The sequence below is a fragment of the Prionailurus viverrinus genome, unplaced genomic scaffold, assembly GCF_022837055.1.
Source record: "Prionailurus viverrinus isolate Anna unplaced genomic scaffold, UM_Priviv_1.0 scaffold_62, whole genome shotgun sequence".
Taxonomy (NCBI): Eukaryota; Metazoa; Chordata; class Mammalia; order Carnivora; family Felidae; genus Prionailurus; species Prionailurus viverrinus.
The window spans coordinates 370,348-385,646 of NW_025927624.1; the positions used below are offsets into that span (position 1 = coordinate 370,348).

A 15,299-nucleotide genomic window follows, 5' to 3' on the forward strand; every position below is an offset into this window, starting at 1 on the left:
CACCAACTCCATACTCACCCCGTGCTCATCATGACAAGGGCACTCCTTCATCCCCATCATCTCTTTCACCCCTCCCACCACTCACCTCCACTCCGCAACCAGCCGTTTCTTCTCTGCAGTGAAGAGCCTATTTCTTGGTTTCTCTCCCCTTTTCTTTCCTCCCTTTGCTCGTTTGTTGTTTCTTAAGTGCTACATGAGTAAAATCATATGGCATTTGTCTTTCCCTGACTTTGCTTACCATACTACACTCAGGCTCCATCCAGGTGATTGCAAACGGCAAGATTTCATTGTTTTATGATAGAGTAATATTACCGTGTGTGTGTGTGTGTGTGTGTGTGTGTATGGGTATACATATACACACACACATACATTCATATAGGGCTTCGTCTTGGTTCACTCAGCTGTCAATGGACGCTTGTGCTGGGTGTTGGAAATAATGCTGCAATAAACACAGGAGTGTGTGTGTCCCGTGGAATTCGTGTTTTTGTATTCTCTTGGGTAGTATCCAGGAGTGCAATTACTGCATCATAGGAGAGTTCTGGTTTTAATTTTGTGAGGAACCTCCATACTGTTTTCCACAGGGCCCGCCCCCATTTGCATTTCCTCCAACGGTGCAAGAGGTTTCCTTTGTCTCCACATCCTCGCAAACACTTGCTTCTTGTGTCTTGGAGTGTAGCCATTCTGACAGGTGTGACGTAGTATCTCGTTGTAGTTTGGGGGAGCATCTTTTCATGTGTCTGTTGACCATCTGTATGTTGTCTTTGGAAAAGTGTCTGGTTATGTCTACTGCTCATTTGTAAACTGGGCTTTTTTGGAGGGGGGTGATGTTGACATGTATCCATTTTTTAGACATTGTGGATACTAACCCTTTACTGGATTTGCAAAATATTTCCAAATTCGTTCTCCCATTCCAGAGGTTGCCTTTCAGTTTTGACGGTTTCCTTCACTGTGCAAAAGCTTCGTAGGTTGATATAGCCCCCAAACTTTATTCTTGCTTTATTTCCCTTGGCTCAAGAGACATAACTAGTAAAATGTGGCTACAGCCAAAGTCAGAGAAATGATGGCCTGTGCTCTCTTCAAGGATTTTTTTTTTATGGTTTCAAGTCTCACACTTAGGTGTTTAATTCATTCTGAGTTTATTTGTGTGTATGGTACAGAAATTGGTCCAGGTTCATTCTTTGGCATGTGGCTTGTCCAGTTTTCCCAACACCATTTGGTGAAGAGAATGCCTTTTCCCCACTGGATAGTCGTTCCTGTTTGTAGAAGATGAACTGACCATACAGTGGTGGATTGATGTCTGGGTTTGCGGTTCTATTCCACTGAGCTATAAGGCTATTTTGTACGCCAGTACCCACCATACTGTTTGGATTCCTACAGCTTTGGAATAGAACTTGAAAGCTGAGATTGCGATACCTCCAGGGTTCCTCGTTTTCAATATTGCTTTGGCCGTTCAAGGCCTTTTGTGGTTCTATACAACGTGTAGGCTTGTTTGTCTAACTCTGTGACAAATGCTGTTGGTATGGTGACAGGGATTGCATGACATCTGTAGATGGCTTTGGGTAGTGTAGACACTTTAAAAATATGTATTCTTCCCATCTGTGAGCATCGGATGTCTTTCTCTTTCTTTCTGTCACCTTCAATTTCTTTCATCAGTGTTTTACGCTTTCCAGAGTACAGGGCTTTCACAATTTGGACCCTGTTTTAAAAAAAGCTTTCTGTTCTCTATTTGGCCTCGACCTCTCCTACCCTGTGAAATCTCCAGGAAAGACCCAGTCTGAGTTTCCATAACCAAATGTGACAGGCAGACAATGCTCTGAAATGGTTGAAAATGAAATGTATAAACGTTACCACAATGACTTCTCACCTCACATCTGTCAGAATGGCTCAGTTTCAACACACAGGAAACAACAAGGGTTGCTCAGGGTGTGGAGGAAAAACAACCCTTGTGCACCGGTCATGGGATATAAATTGGTATCGCCACAGTGAAAGCCACTATGGAGGGGCCTCAATGAATTTAAAACACAAATACCACAGGATCCAGTGATTCCACTACTGGGTATTTATTTACCCAAGGGAAATGGAAGTACTAATTTGAAAAGATATATGCACCCCTATCTTTATTATAGCATTATTTACAATAGACAAGATACGGAAGCAACCCAAGTGTCCACCAATACATGAAGACACCACACACACACACGCAGACACACACACACACACACACACACACACACACAGACATGCACACACTGAAATATTACGCAGCTCTAAATGAGAATGAGATGCTGCCATCTGCAACATCATGGATGTACCTAGATGGTATGAGGGTAAGTGAAATAAGTCAGACAGAGAAAGACAAATCCTATATGATTTCACTTCTGTGTAGAATGTAAAAAGGGGAATAAATGAACAAACAGAGCAAAAGCAGAAACAGACCCATAAATGCAGAGATTTGACTCTTGCCAGAAGGGAGGGGAGGTGGGGGGATGGACAAAGTGGGGGAAGGGGAGAGGGGAGTTCAGGGTTCCAGTTATAGAATGAATAAATCACAAGGCTCAAAGGTACAGCATAGGGAATCTAGCCAGTGGTATCGTAATAGCATGATACATTAACAGATGGGAGCTACGCTTATGGCGATCACGGTGAAACATCCAGAGTTGTTGCATCACATATTACCTTGTGTGTCAGGTAGACCTCCGTTTAAGTAAACGTATCAAAGTTTCGGTTTCTATGTTATGAGTGGTAGTACTAACTAGAGATGGAAAGAGTCAAAGTTCCCAAGGCCAACTTTGTTCCCACACTGGTCTTGCCTTATTTAGGTCCATAATAACTAGCAAGACATTCCAAGCCTTCAGGGGCATTCAGCTACCCAAGGACAGAGACTGTGATCAAAATGGTCCTGGTAGTTGTGCCTCTGTTTCTCTATACGCTGCCTGACTATTTTCTTCCCTATGAGCTCCCACTCCTATATCACTCTTCGGCACGGTTCTGTGGCATCCCCCAACCTTTCAATCTTTAGCCTATGAAGCCACACACACCTACAACAAGGATGGGCTCAAATGACCGAGGGTAGGAACCATGTCCTGCTCCTGGAGAACAAGCTAACTGGCAGTCTCAGTCATCCACACAGTCACCTCAACATAGGCATGTTATCACCGATCCAGATGAAGCTCCCTTACTGATTTGACAAGTCAGTCCTACCCCTGCCCAGCCCTACAAGTACATGGGAAGGGCATCACAGATTTAGGAAAAGAGGTGGAGTGAGGAGACAGCTTGCCTTGGGCCATACATCCCTGATGTTCGGAATCTCCACCCCCCACCCCCAATTCCTTGAGAGGATCTAAGCTATCCTCCCTCAGTTGGGGTGGAAGTAGGGGATATCATATTTCTATTTGCTGTAAACAGACTCTTCCCAGCTGCTCAAATGATTTTTAATCTCTCTCATCAGAAAAGCTGAGGTATGCTCGCACCTTCAATGAAACCAACGCACACAAAAGCAGAAACCTGGTCACGACCCTCTTGAACTCTCTATTTGAATATGCCTTTCTAAACAACTCCCCTAATCCTGGGTCCTTCGTTCTTGTCATTCACCTTTATCTCACTTGGCATAAACCCCCATATTCTGACATCTTTTCTCAAACTCGTATTCCTAACCAACTCAGTGTTGTTCTCCTTGAAACCTGGTCTCCTCTGCTAAGTCGATTCTTACCCTCCTGCACTGTATTCATTAGACCAACTCCCCAGCTTTCTATTTTTAAAACAGTTGCCTGCAAGATGAAGACAAAAAGAAGGAAGAAAGGAAAGAAAGAAAGAAAAAAAGAAAACCAGAATTTAAATCGCATTTCTGTCACTTATCATATCCAAATAGGTCACTTCAATCTCTTTTGAGTTTCAAATTCTACAGGGAAACAACCATTGGGCAAGGAGCTGAAACATAGGTTGACGTACCAGAGGGTGTTTTCAGGAATTAATGTCTGTGGTTCCGTAAGTCTTGAGACCCTAAGTGCTTTTGATTTGGCCTCTAGAAGAACGGAGAGTCCCTCGCTGGCCGAAGTGGGGAAATTTTTGGAAAAAAAAAAAAAGAAGAAGAAGAAGAAATAGCAAGGAAACCAGAGAAGAAAGTCAAAAGGCAAAAACAGAGTACAAAAAGTCATGGGGAAAAAAAGCTGCAAAAAAACCCAAAAAGCTTCCTAGAACTAGACAAGGGTACTAGCCCAAAGGGAAACCAGCCTGGGAACTTAGGCAACAGAGAATCATATAGCAATATCCTCAAAATAGAGAGTGAGTTTAATTAACGTAACATGGTCTACAACTAGATATCCTTCTTTTACAGAAACCTCATTTGTCTCAAGAAGAGGGGACATCACTACGTCTAAGGACTTGCCTGACGACATCTTGCTTATTATGTAAAAGCCTTGACACCATGGCCACAGCTGACATCAACCCTAAAATCTCGGATGGTAAAAACAAGGGACGAGTTACCACTGCACTAATGACTTGTGTTAGCACTAGTGGTCAAATACATGAGGCCAAATGCTTGGACTAACCTGGGTTCTTAAGCAAACCCTAAATTCGTGTTCCGACATCATTATCTTTGACATTCTGAGTTGATCTGCCCTAGGATCTGTATCTTCATCTCCGTGCTGCTGAGGAACCAGAGAATGGATGCGGAAGCTTCAAGGGCTGACGGGCAAAGCCCCTCAGCTACCCGTTAACTATGGAAGCATGGTCGAGTCATCAACCTCCCTGAACCACAGTTGCCAAAGTAATAAAAAGTAGGCTACAATAACACAGCTACTTTGCAAAGCTGTACAATGACTATATAACTGAACAGATGGTACCCATAGGATATAGTGTCTGGTCCAGCGTAGAACACGCAACAACTGGTTTTGTTCTCTGCGTTCCCTTAGGAGACACATAATTTTCAGTTCATTCATTCCCTTTCCTTTCCTTTCATTATCCGTTTCATTTCATTTCATTCCTTTATACTTTGAGAGTGAGTGCACACAGAAATCGGGAAACATATCCCAAGGAGGCTGTCAGCGCAAACCCCGGCGTGGGGCTTGAACTCACAAACCTGAGTTGAAGTCAAGAGTCACACCCTTAACCGACTGAGCCACCCGGGTGCCCCAGCAAATGTCAGTTTTACAAATCCATAAAAATCCTACCTGGCTATAGAATCTTCCTCAGCATTCTTATCTGCTCCTAAAGAAGAAAGCAAAATACATGTTAAATCAACAATCGAAAAAATGGAGGAAATTACAAGTGTACGGCTTACGATTTGTGAAAAAGTATTGCTTTGGGACCACACCTGGAAACCACACTACACTGAATGGTAATTATACCATTCGTAGGCTTAAAGCACTAAGAAATCTTACTTTCTCCTCTATATTGACCAAAAGCAAGAATGGGTTTTATCAGAATTTGACACCTACAGGGGAACTGATGTTTACAATGGCCATCACTGACCGACTCTATGGCACTGGAGGCAACTGGTAGCGTTAGGAGAATGATTATCATGAGCGGCCAATGTCAGACTGAAACTAGCATGATTTTTCTGGACTTCCACTCCTAGAGGAGTTGAAAGAGAGTATCTTTATTTTGCGGGAACACGGCAGAACTTCCCCAGCTCTTCAGCAGACACTCCTCAGTCTTAGGAGGAAACACCCCCTCACAACGTGTGCTCTATAGCCATTGTACTTTGCAGCATGGCCAAACCATAGCAAACAGACTCTCCCTGGCCTTATTTCCACTGGCAAGGCAAGAAGGAAAGATTTGGCATTCCTGTTTGATATCGTTCTAACCTCTTGAGGCTGTCTCCTTCCATTGCTAGAGAGTCTATCTAGACCCACCGCACATCACAGAGGAGGAGGATCCCAATGTGAGTGCTCTGTAGTGGTTCATGATGTCATTTTTCTCAACCCTCCCCATTAGGTGACACACATCTAGAGAAATCATACTTTTTTTCATGGGAGGCAGAGGCCAGCAGATCCTCTACTGATGAGCAACTAAACGAAACAAAGGGCAAAGAATAGCTTGAATGCCTACATTCAATTACCAGGATATTTTCACTTTCTAAACATTCAAAGACATCCACTCTATGATTCTAACTATATGACACCTGGAGAGAGCAAGGCTCTGGAGCTAAGGGTTGGGGTGAACGTAGGGATAAACGGGCACAGCACAGAGGACTTTTAAGGCAGTGCAACTCTTTCACACGATACCACAAAGGTGGATTCACATCATTACACATTTGTTAAAACTCATAGAATGTATAACACCAAGGCTGAACACTAATGCACATTAGAGACTTGGCCTCCAAATGAACAGTTCGTGTCCGTAGAAAATGCACCACTGTCGTCAGGGTGCCTGGGTGGCTCAGTTGCTTCAGCGTCCAACTCTGGATCTGAGCTCAGGTCATGATCTCACCGTTCATGGGATCAAGTCCTGCATCAGGCTCTGTGCTGACAGCACAGGATTCTTTCCCCCCTCTCCCTCTGCCCCTTGGCTGCTCACACGCATGCATGCTCTCTCGCTCAAAACTAAACCAAGGAACTGAAAAAAAAAATCCTACTAAAAATGGACCACTGTCGTGCCAGATGTTAACAGCAGGGGAGGCTAGGCGTGTACGGGAGCGCGGTATGGTATATGGGGTCTCTCTGTACTTCCTATTATATTTTGCTGTGAACTTAAAACTGATGTCAAAAATCAGGCTTATTAAATGTATGAAACAACAAAAACAACAAAATATGGTATCCATTGAAGCTACTCTTAGCATATACTAACTCATGATACAGTCACCTTGAACATTAAAATAGAGATCAAAGTAACACAATAGGGTACTGTCTCCCATTTGGAAGTATATGAAAATGCATAAACAAAACACAAAAATACAACAGTTATTTGTATACTTAGGCAAGAAAACAATTGATGAATATGATCCGAAATCTTATACCTACAAACAGGGGTTCAGCACCATAGGAATCAAACCTGGGTTTTCCAGATAATTAAGAGATTTTCATTCTAATTTTAAATCAAAAATCATTATGTTGATCACACCTAAGAATCATAATGAAAGCTTAATCACATAAAAAAATAAAAAGATGATAATGACCTAATATTGCCCTAGTACTTTTTACACAAATACCTACTTCATATGGATGATGAAACTGAAACCAGTACCATGGTAACCGTCATGTTACTTGCTAGTAAAACAAAATTTGAAGACACCACCAAAAATGACGTCAGGGCTATAATTCCTATGCAGAACAGATTTCACCCAGCAGGCCGAAGATGGCTACCCTCAGAACATCCTACTTGAATGACTGGCCCTTGGCTGTTCCCTGGGATCTTGGATTTAAGGAGGGTTCCCACCATTCCCTAGCTGGTTAAGAGTGGTTCACTGTGCCTAAGTGCTGCTACACTCAATGTGCTTAAGGCCGTACACTTGATTTCCTTTCTGGAAACCTGGAACTTGGGGACATGCTAAGGAGAAGATGCCTATGTGATTAGCATTTGATGAAAACCTCGGGCACTGAGTATCCATAAGCCTCGTACTGGCCCACAACATTTCACTTGTGCTGTCCTAATTTCATGCTGGAGGAATTTAGCACATCCTGCCAACTCCATAGAGAAAGGATTCCTGGAAGCCTGCGCTTGGTTTCCTCTGGCCTTTCACCCCGTGCACCATTGCTCGGTGCTGATTGGCCTTTCTAGCCTGTCCCCATACCAATCCACACGCATGACTACAACTATATGCGGAGTCCTGTGACCTCTTCTAGTGAATCATCAAATCTGGGTGTCACTGGGATGCCTCTAACACAACTGCACTTTGTGAAATTTTATTATTTGGGTTGATGTCTTACACGTGGTTACAGTCAGAAGGTTATGTCACAGAATACCTTTCCTGGAATCTCTTTTCTTGGTATTTGACTTGAAAATTCCTACATCCCTATATATCCATTTGAAGAAAGGTTTAAAAGGAATATATGAAATCATGATGTCAGAAAGTGTGAAACAAGCAACAATCTTATTTTACTCCGAAAAGAGAGAGAGAGAGAGAGAGAGAGAGAGAGAGCAAATCCTGGTGATTGCCCCTATGTTCTACCATATAAAAGTTCTCTGAAAGATGAAAAATCAGTTAATTTTCTCCAACTCCCTAGGACTTAGTTCATTTTTCTGGCAGATAGGAATCAAAGAAGTAACAGGGATCATTCTACAACAACCAGAACTGTCAGACAGAATATGAAAACATACTACTGATTATAGTGTGCTTTTGTTTCTTTTCCTTATTTTCCCAGAACATTAAAAATATAGTTCACCTATTAAAGGCAGTTATTGCCAAAGTAATCAAAAGTCACAAATACGGCATCCAAAATGTCCGATGCGTTATCTTGATGTCTCCTTATGTGACCCTCCTTCCAATTCTCTTATTTTGCCCTAAAGGATACTACCGTATGAAGTACCCCCATTTTATATGGCATTAACGTATATACATTTATCGCTGACTACAAACGCTTATGTTCACCCATGGTACTTAGGACATAACTCTGCATCATCAGCTAGGTCAGGCCTTAATGTCTTGCCAACAGTGAGGATAACAGTAAGAGTGGGAACATTTGGGGATACGACTCTGACAAATTCTGGTACGAGAAGCTCACCTGATAGTGTTGCTGCATTTCCAATAGTCTGCTCTTCCCTTTAAAGAACTAGTGTATTTTACCACCTTCCAGTACAAACACCATACACACCGGCTTACCTTCCTTCATTTATTCCCTGTAGTCTCTGCCATTCACATGATTCCCTCTTTGGCTCTTCTCTTCTTTCCTGGGGTTCCTCGGGCCTTCCAGGGTCTTGAAAGGGAACTAGTCATTTAGCTCCTTTGGTGGCACTCTCAATTTAATCTGTTGCTGACACCACATACGATATGCAACTTACCTCCTTTTCACATCTCTTTCTCTTTCCTATGCACTTAACAGGCCGTTTTCTTGAGATATTAGAACATATCAGTATTCCTGTTTTAAATCAACCTTCTGTCAAATGACCTTTGAATAAAATACAGTTCTTACCTTCTACTTGTCCATGTAATATCCTTTGCGCTTTCTGATCCACAGCTCCAGAGACAGGAGGAACATATTTGTTGGGCTTCTCAGACATACTCTGTTAAAAGTAGCATCAGTAATGAGTTGCGTGAAGACTTCCTAAGCCTTTTCCAAGAAAATTTCTGAATTTATGATTTTAATAACAATCAGACTTACAAATAAGGAAAATGTATTGAACACCAAAACATTTAAATACAAAACCTCACATATGCTCTCTTGATTCAGCGTCCCTTTGAATCTTCATTTGGCTATTGACTCTCTAAACTGATCATGGAAGGCCAGAATAAAGACTTTCAAAGGCAGAAGCCTGGCTTGTATGCAGATTTCAAAAAGGAACTAACAAAACACCTTCCTTTGCATTCCTGACCAAAATAAAAGGACATTTGAAATAAGTTTTGAAACAAATTCTTTAAAATGTACTTGCTATAAATGAAAACTGCTTCTAACCAAATGGCAGACATTTGTTTCAGTGTCAATTCATACCTCACATGATCAGAAACTTTGGAGTGTATCATGTTGAGTATCAACAAAACACTGTTGTAGCTGCTGCTTCGTTCAGGGAAACAAAGGCTTGACCTTTTTCTTGACGAAAGAAGGGTTGGATCGAATGGCAAAGTAGTAAGAAAAAACTTTTCTGAAAATCACGGTGAACTAGTAGCAGAAACAATGTAGATATAGGTATGGAACTCTTCACAATGTGTAGTAAGCATTCAAACGGCAAGTATAAGAACATGTATGTCTTACTCACTCATTTCCCTATGCACACTCTCTTTTTTACACACAACAATAATAATGATTATGATGATGGAGTGAGCCTTCCTACTTCTTGGTGACTCCAAGACATTGGAGTAAAATGATGATCCGTGGTCCTCTCTGTCCACAATGTCCCTCGCCACGGTCTACACGACTGGTCCTTCTCATCTTTCACTTGGCACCTTTTGCCACTCTCAGATCTTTTCCGACTACCAAAATTCCCACTCCCACTCTCATCCTCATCCTCACTACAAACGCCCCCCCCCCAATTTTCTCTCAACTAACATTGTCCATTTCCTATCGATGAAGCCTTTATAGTGACTTATAACGGATTGCTGTTGACTTACTTTTCTGCTCCGACCACAACAACCTAAACCCTCCACTTGTACACTCAGTAGCTAACTGCTTCGTACGTACTCAGTATACAAGGACCAAGTAATTAAGGTCAAAACATTTACACTAATCTCACTGAGAAGATCTCAAAAGTACCAAATCACTCTACTGTTGACCCTTGAACAAAGCAAGGGTTACGGGCTCTGATGGCCATGCACTCGAAAATCCACAAATATCTTTTGAAACCTCAAAACCAAATCCAAAAAACAAAAATGCCTACTGAATTTCCTACTTTCGAAGCAATTACACTTAGAAATCAAAAAGTATATATGTATTGAAAACCAGAACATTAAAGCAGAAGTGCTTGTGTACGCTCTCTAGGTCTAATCTACCTTTTCGGCTTCATTTGGCCATTGACTCTGTACACTGAGCATGGGAGGTCAGGGTTAGGATAACGGAATGCTGAGCTTACCAACAATATACACAGTCGATTAATGCATGTTTCCCCTGTTATATGTATTACATACTGTATCCTTACACTATCAACTGAAGAAAAGGTTACTAAGAAAATCGTAAGGGAGGGGTGCTGGGTGGCACTGTCGGTTAAGGGTCAGGCTCTTGACTTTGGCTCACGTCATGATCTAGACTTCCTGAGTTCAACGCTGGCAGTCTGGAGCCTGATGAAGATTCTCTCTCTGACCCCGCTTCCCTACTCACCTGCTCTGTCCCCTCTCTTTCTCCCAAAATAAATAATTAAAAAAAAAAAAAAACCCAAGACGAAAAAGACAATCATAAGGAAGAGAAAATACAGGATGGTACTGTATTTATTGAAAAGAAATCTGTATGTATGTGGACTCCCACAGTCCAAACCCATTTTGTTCAAGGGTCCAACGTATACCTATATGATGTCTCCACTAAGAGTTTACTGGAACTTATTATAGCCCCACATGAGAAAATCAAAAGCCGATTCTAACTTTGCCATTCTTTTCTGGACACTAGGGCCATTTTATTGGCCTTCGAACATCTTCCCATTGAAAACAAGTATTCCTGGGGGGCCTGGGTGACTTAGTCGATTAGGCACCCAACTTTGAAATTGCGAAAAAGAAAGTAAAAGGTGGAGGGGGGAGTTAAGATGGCAGGGGAGGGGATCAGAATTTCCCTTGTCCCTCAAACACAGCAGTATTGAGGTCACAACACTTGGAATGGCAGGAATACAGGCTGCAGAGGGACAGAAAAATCTCCACAGGTGCAGAGTGACAGCTTGGCGGGACAGAAGGGTGTGTATGCGAATTGGGAGAAATAAAATGGGCAGCACAGGCATGAGGTGGGGGAAGCCCTTTGGTGGAGAAACGAAAGGAAGGTAGAGAGAGAGGCTGTGGGAAGTGCCTTTGGATATGAGAAAGCCTGTCCGGACCACAGACCAAGGAGAGGTCCAGAGAGCCAGTTTCTACTTTGCAAAACCGCCTTAGAGGCTGAAAAAACAGTATTTTCAAGGTGGCCAGACTTTCTCTAGACCAGAGCTACCACCTCCCATGCCTGGTTTGGAGGGAGCCGCCCCTAGGCTTGGTAGCAATCTCAGGGCTACACTGGGAGAGAACACCTTGAGTACGGTGGAAAGGGGAGGTATTGCCCTGACCAAGGGAAAAAGACCGTGCAGGCACGAGCCAGAGGCCTTCTGTCCACTGGGCAGAGTGGCGCAACTCCACTACCAGGTCCGAGCAAAGCGGGATCCTACAGGGTTTTGAATCCCAGCTCAGTGCTCAGGTGGCACAGGGGACTGTGCAGCAAGACAAGCCGGCTCCCCAGGCTATTCCGTGAGGATAGCCTAAACAGTGAGTTTTGAGACACCTCGTGTGGGCAGGAGAGATTGGGGTGTCGCCATTTCTCTCCCCATGACCAACATCGTGGGGCTTCAGGGAATGGACACTGAGCCTCCGTGGAGGCAGGCCCATTACACCAAACCCTGACTCCCTGTGCCTCGTAACTGCTTCTCTATAGGAGTGAGACTGACACTCATGGGACCAGACAGCCCGTCGTCTAGACCAGCACAGCCACCAGTCCCAGGCACCAGTAGACAACTCTCCTCCGGTTTTCTATCTTAGTTTGTTTGTTTTCATTTGAGTTATTATTCTTTTGTCTTTCCTTTTCTTTTTTAACGTTTATTTCTTTATTTGGAGAGAGAGAGAGAGTGAGTGATCAAGCAGAAGACAGGCAGAGAGAGGGAGAGAGAGAGAAACCGAGCAGGATCCATGCTCTCACTGCAGAACCTGATGGGGGTTTCGAACCCACCAACAGTGACAACATGACGTGAGCCAAATTCAAGAGTCGGACGCTTCACCTACTGAGACACCCAGGCGCCCATCTTTTCTTTCCTTTGCTTTCCCTTTCTTCTCTTTTCCCTTGTTTCTCTTTCTACTCTCCTCTTTCCTTGTCTCCCTTTGGAAACAGTCTAGTAGTCTCGAGTTGACGTGGGTCAAAGCTAATTATATCTCTACATTTATCTGTATATCTTAATATATACCTGTATATCTATACATAGATATAGATAGATAGATAGATAGATAGATAGATAGATATAGATATATCTATATATTTTTCTCCCTTTGTTCCTCTGTTCTGGTTCTTTGTGGGTTTGATTGCACATTTTCTCTATACTTTTCTAGATCTCCTTCTTCATTTTCCTCCCTCTCTTTCTGGATTAAGCCCTAGAGCTCCTTTGAGTCACTGCCTGGTCTTTTTTTCCACTCCAGTCATTTCTCTTTTGGTTTGGGCTAAGGATACTTCACCACCTTCTTCTCCTTTTTCCCAGGATTACTTCGACCAACAAATCAAAGCACACCTGGTGGAAGGCCCAAACCGCCACTCCAAGTAGCGGGAACAGTAGCCAAAGACGCACCGAAAGAGTGCACACAACACACTCCAAAAACATTTGTTCAGCTGCCAGGCCCTGGAGCGTGTAGGAGCTCTTTTTAATATAGTAGTACTCGCAGGTGTGGGACACAGAACAAGCTATTAACACACATAAAGGGCAGGAATCTAGCCAAAACGACGAAATCGAAGAATTCTCCTCAAAAAACATTCCAGGAAGAAAGGACAGCCAGAGAAGGGCTCAAAAGACACAGAAACAATATATGTGAGCACATTTTTGGAATGACACTCATAAGACGCATAGTTGCGCTTGCAACCACGCACAGAAGACAGCAGACAATCTACTGCTTCAGAGATCAAGGACCTAAGGAATCATCACGATGAACGCTGAAAATGAAATGGTGTAAAGGAGATACAAAGTAAACTAGATGCAGTGACAGCAAGGACGGGAGAAGCAGCAGACAGAATCGGTGAACAGAAGATCCAATGGTGGACAAAGATGAAGCAGAGAAAGGAAAGGAAGGAAATGACTAGATCACGAGGCAGGTACTAGAGACCGACGTGATTCGGTGAGATGAAATATTAGCCACATCCTACGAGTCCCAGAAGAAGACGAGTGAGAGAAAGGGGCAGAAGGTTGTTTTGAACAACTTATAGCTGAGAGCTTCCCTCATCTGGGGAAGCAAACGGGCATGCAAGTCCTGGCGGCACAGAAGAATTCCTTTCCAAATCAACAAACCCAGGTCAACACCACGACATGCCATAGCGAAACTGGAAAACTACAAAGATAAGGAGAGGATTCTGAAAGCAGCTAGGGACAAACGGGTCTTATTCGACAAGGGAAGACCCATAAGGGTAGCAGCAGATCTGTCCAAAGAACCTTGGCAGGGCAGAAGGGAGGGGTAGGAAACGGTCAATGTGCTGAATGGGAACATCTGCGGCGAAGAATCCCTTCCCCGGCAAGGCTGTCATTTAGAATAGAAAGAGAGAGAAAGGCTTTCCCAGACACACAAACCCTAATGGAGTTCATGACCACTAAACCAGCCCTACAGGAGATCCTAAGGGGAGACTCTGTGAGGGGAAAGCAGCAGAGACTACAAAGGACCAGAGGCCTCACCAAAAGCATGACACGTTCAGATAACACAATGACACTAAATCCATATGTTTAACTAATGACTCTGAATGTGAATGGGCTCAAGGCCCCAATCAAAAGACACAGGGAATCAGAATGGGTAAAACACAAAACAAAACCAAAGAACAAGATCCATCTATATGTTGTCAACAAGAAACTGATTTTAGACCCCAGGACACCTCCAGATTCAAAGTGAAGGTATGGGCAACCACCTATCATGCTACTAGAAGTCAAAAGAAGGCTGGAGTCGCCACACTTCCACCAGAAAGACTAGATTTTAAACCGGAGACTGTAGGAACAGATTCAGAAGGGCATTGGGTCACAACTAAGGGGTCTATCCATCAAGAGGAGCTAACACTTGCAAATGTTTATGGCCCCAAAGTGAAACGCCCACACATATGAATCGATTAATCACAAACATGATTAAATGTATACATACAAATGCCATGATTGTAGACGACTTTAAGACTCCACTCATGGCAATAGGCGTATCGTCAAGGCAGAAAATCAGTACGGAAACACAGATCCAATGTGTCATTGGACCAGATGTATTCAGATATACATAGATATATATGGGCCTAATATATATGCATTTATATACATGGATATCAACACCGATATGTTAAGATCTTTTCATCCAACGGCAGTAGAACGCACATTCTTCTTAAGTGCACAGAGACCATTCTCCAATGACTCCAAGTGACATCCTGGGTCACAAAACAGCCCTCCACAAATATAAAAGGACTGAGATCATACCTTGCATATTGTCAGATCACAACAACGAGCACTTGCTCATTCTTTCTCTCTCTCCCTCCCTTTCCAAGAGAAATACAAACATTTCAAAAACATTTAGCTCAGCCCCTTCCAAGAGAGAGAAAAACAAGAATAATAAACCTTGTGGGGCAATGAGTCCTGGATGGAAACCACACACAGACAGTAGAATTCCATAACCAATATGTTGACAATGGAGTTGACAGAAAGTGATGTACTAAAAGAACAGACACTAAAAAAATACTTTCTGCAAGGACAAATTAGGGTAGGGGTAAACCATTAAAAAAGAGCCTGGTGCGGGGAACACGTATGTGGCACAGTCAGTTCAGCATCCACCTTCA

General features: G+C 43.0%; 1 protein-coding gene across 1 annotated transcript in view; it reads right to left on the reverse strand.

Moving 5' to 3' along the window:
* LOC125159788 (ankyrin repeat domain-containing protein 26-like) overlaps positions 1 to 15,299 on the reverse strand; it is a 708,468-nt gene that overhangs the window by 139,414 nt on the left and 553,755 nt on the right. Inside the window, exons 31-32 of the mRNA XM_047848410.1 lie at positions 9,069 to 9,159; positions 5,169 to 5,205 (exon numbers count right to left, since the gene is read on the reverse strand). Coding sequence (XP_047704366.1) covers positions 5,169 to 5,205; positions 9,069 to 9,159 — 128 coding nt within the window. The remainder of the gene's footprint in view (positions 1 to 5,168; positions 5,206 to 9,068; positions 9,160 to 15,299) is intronic.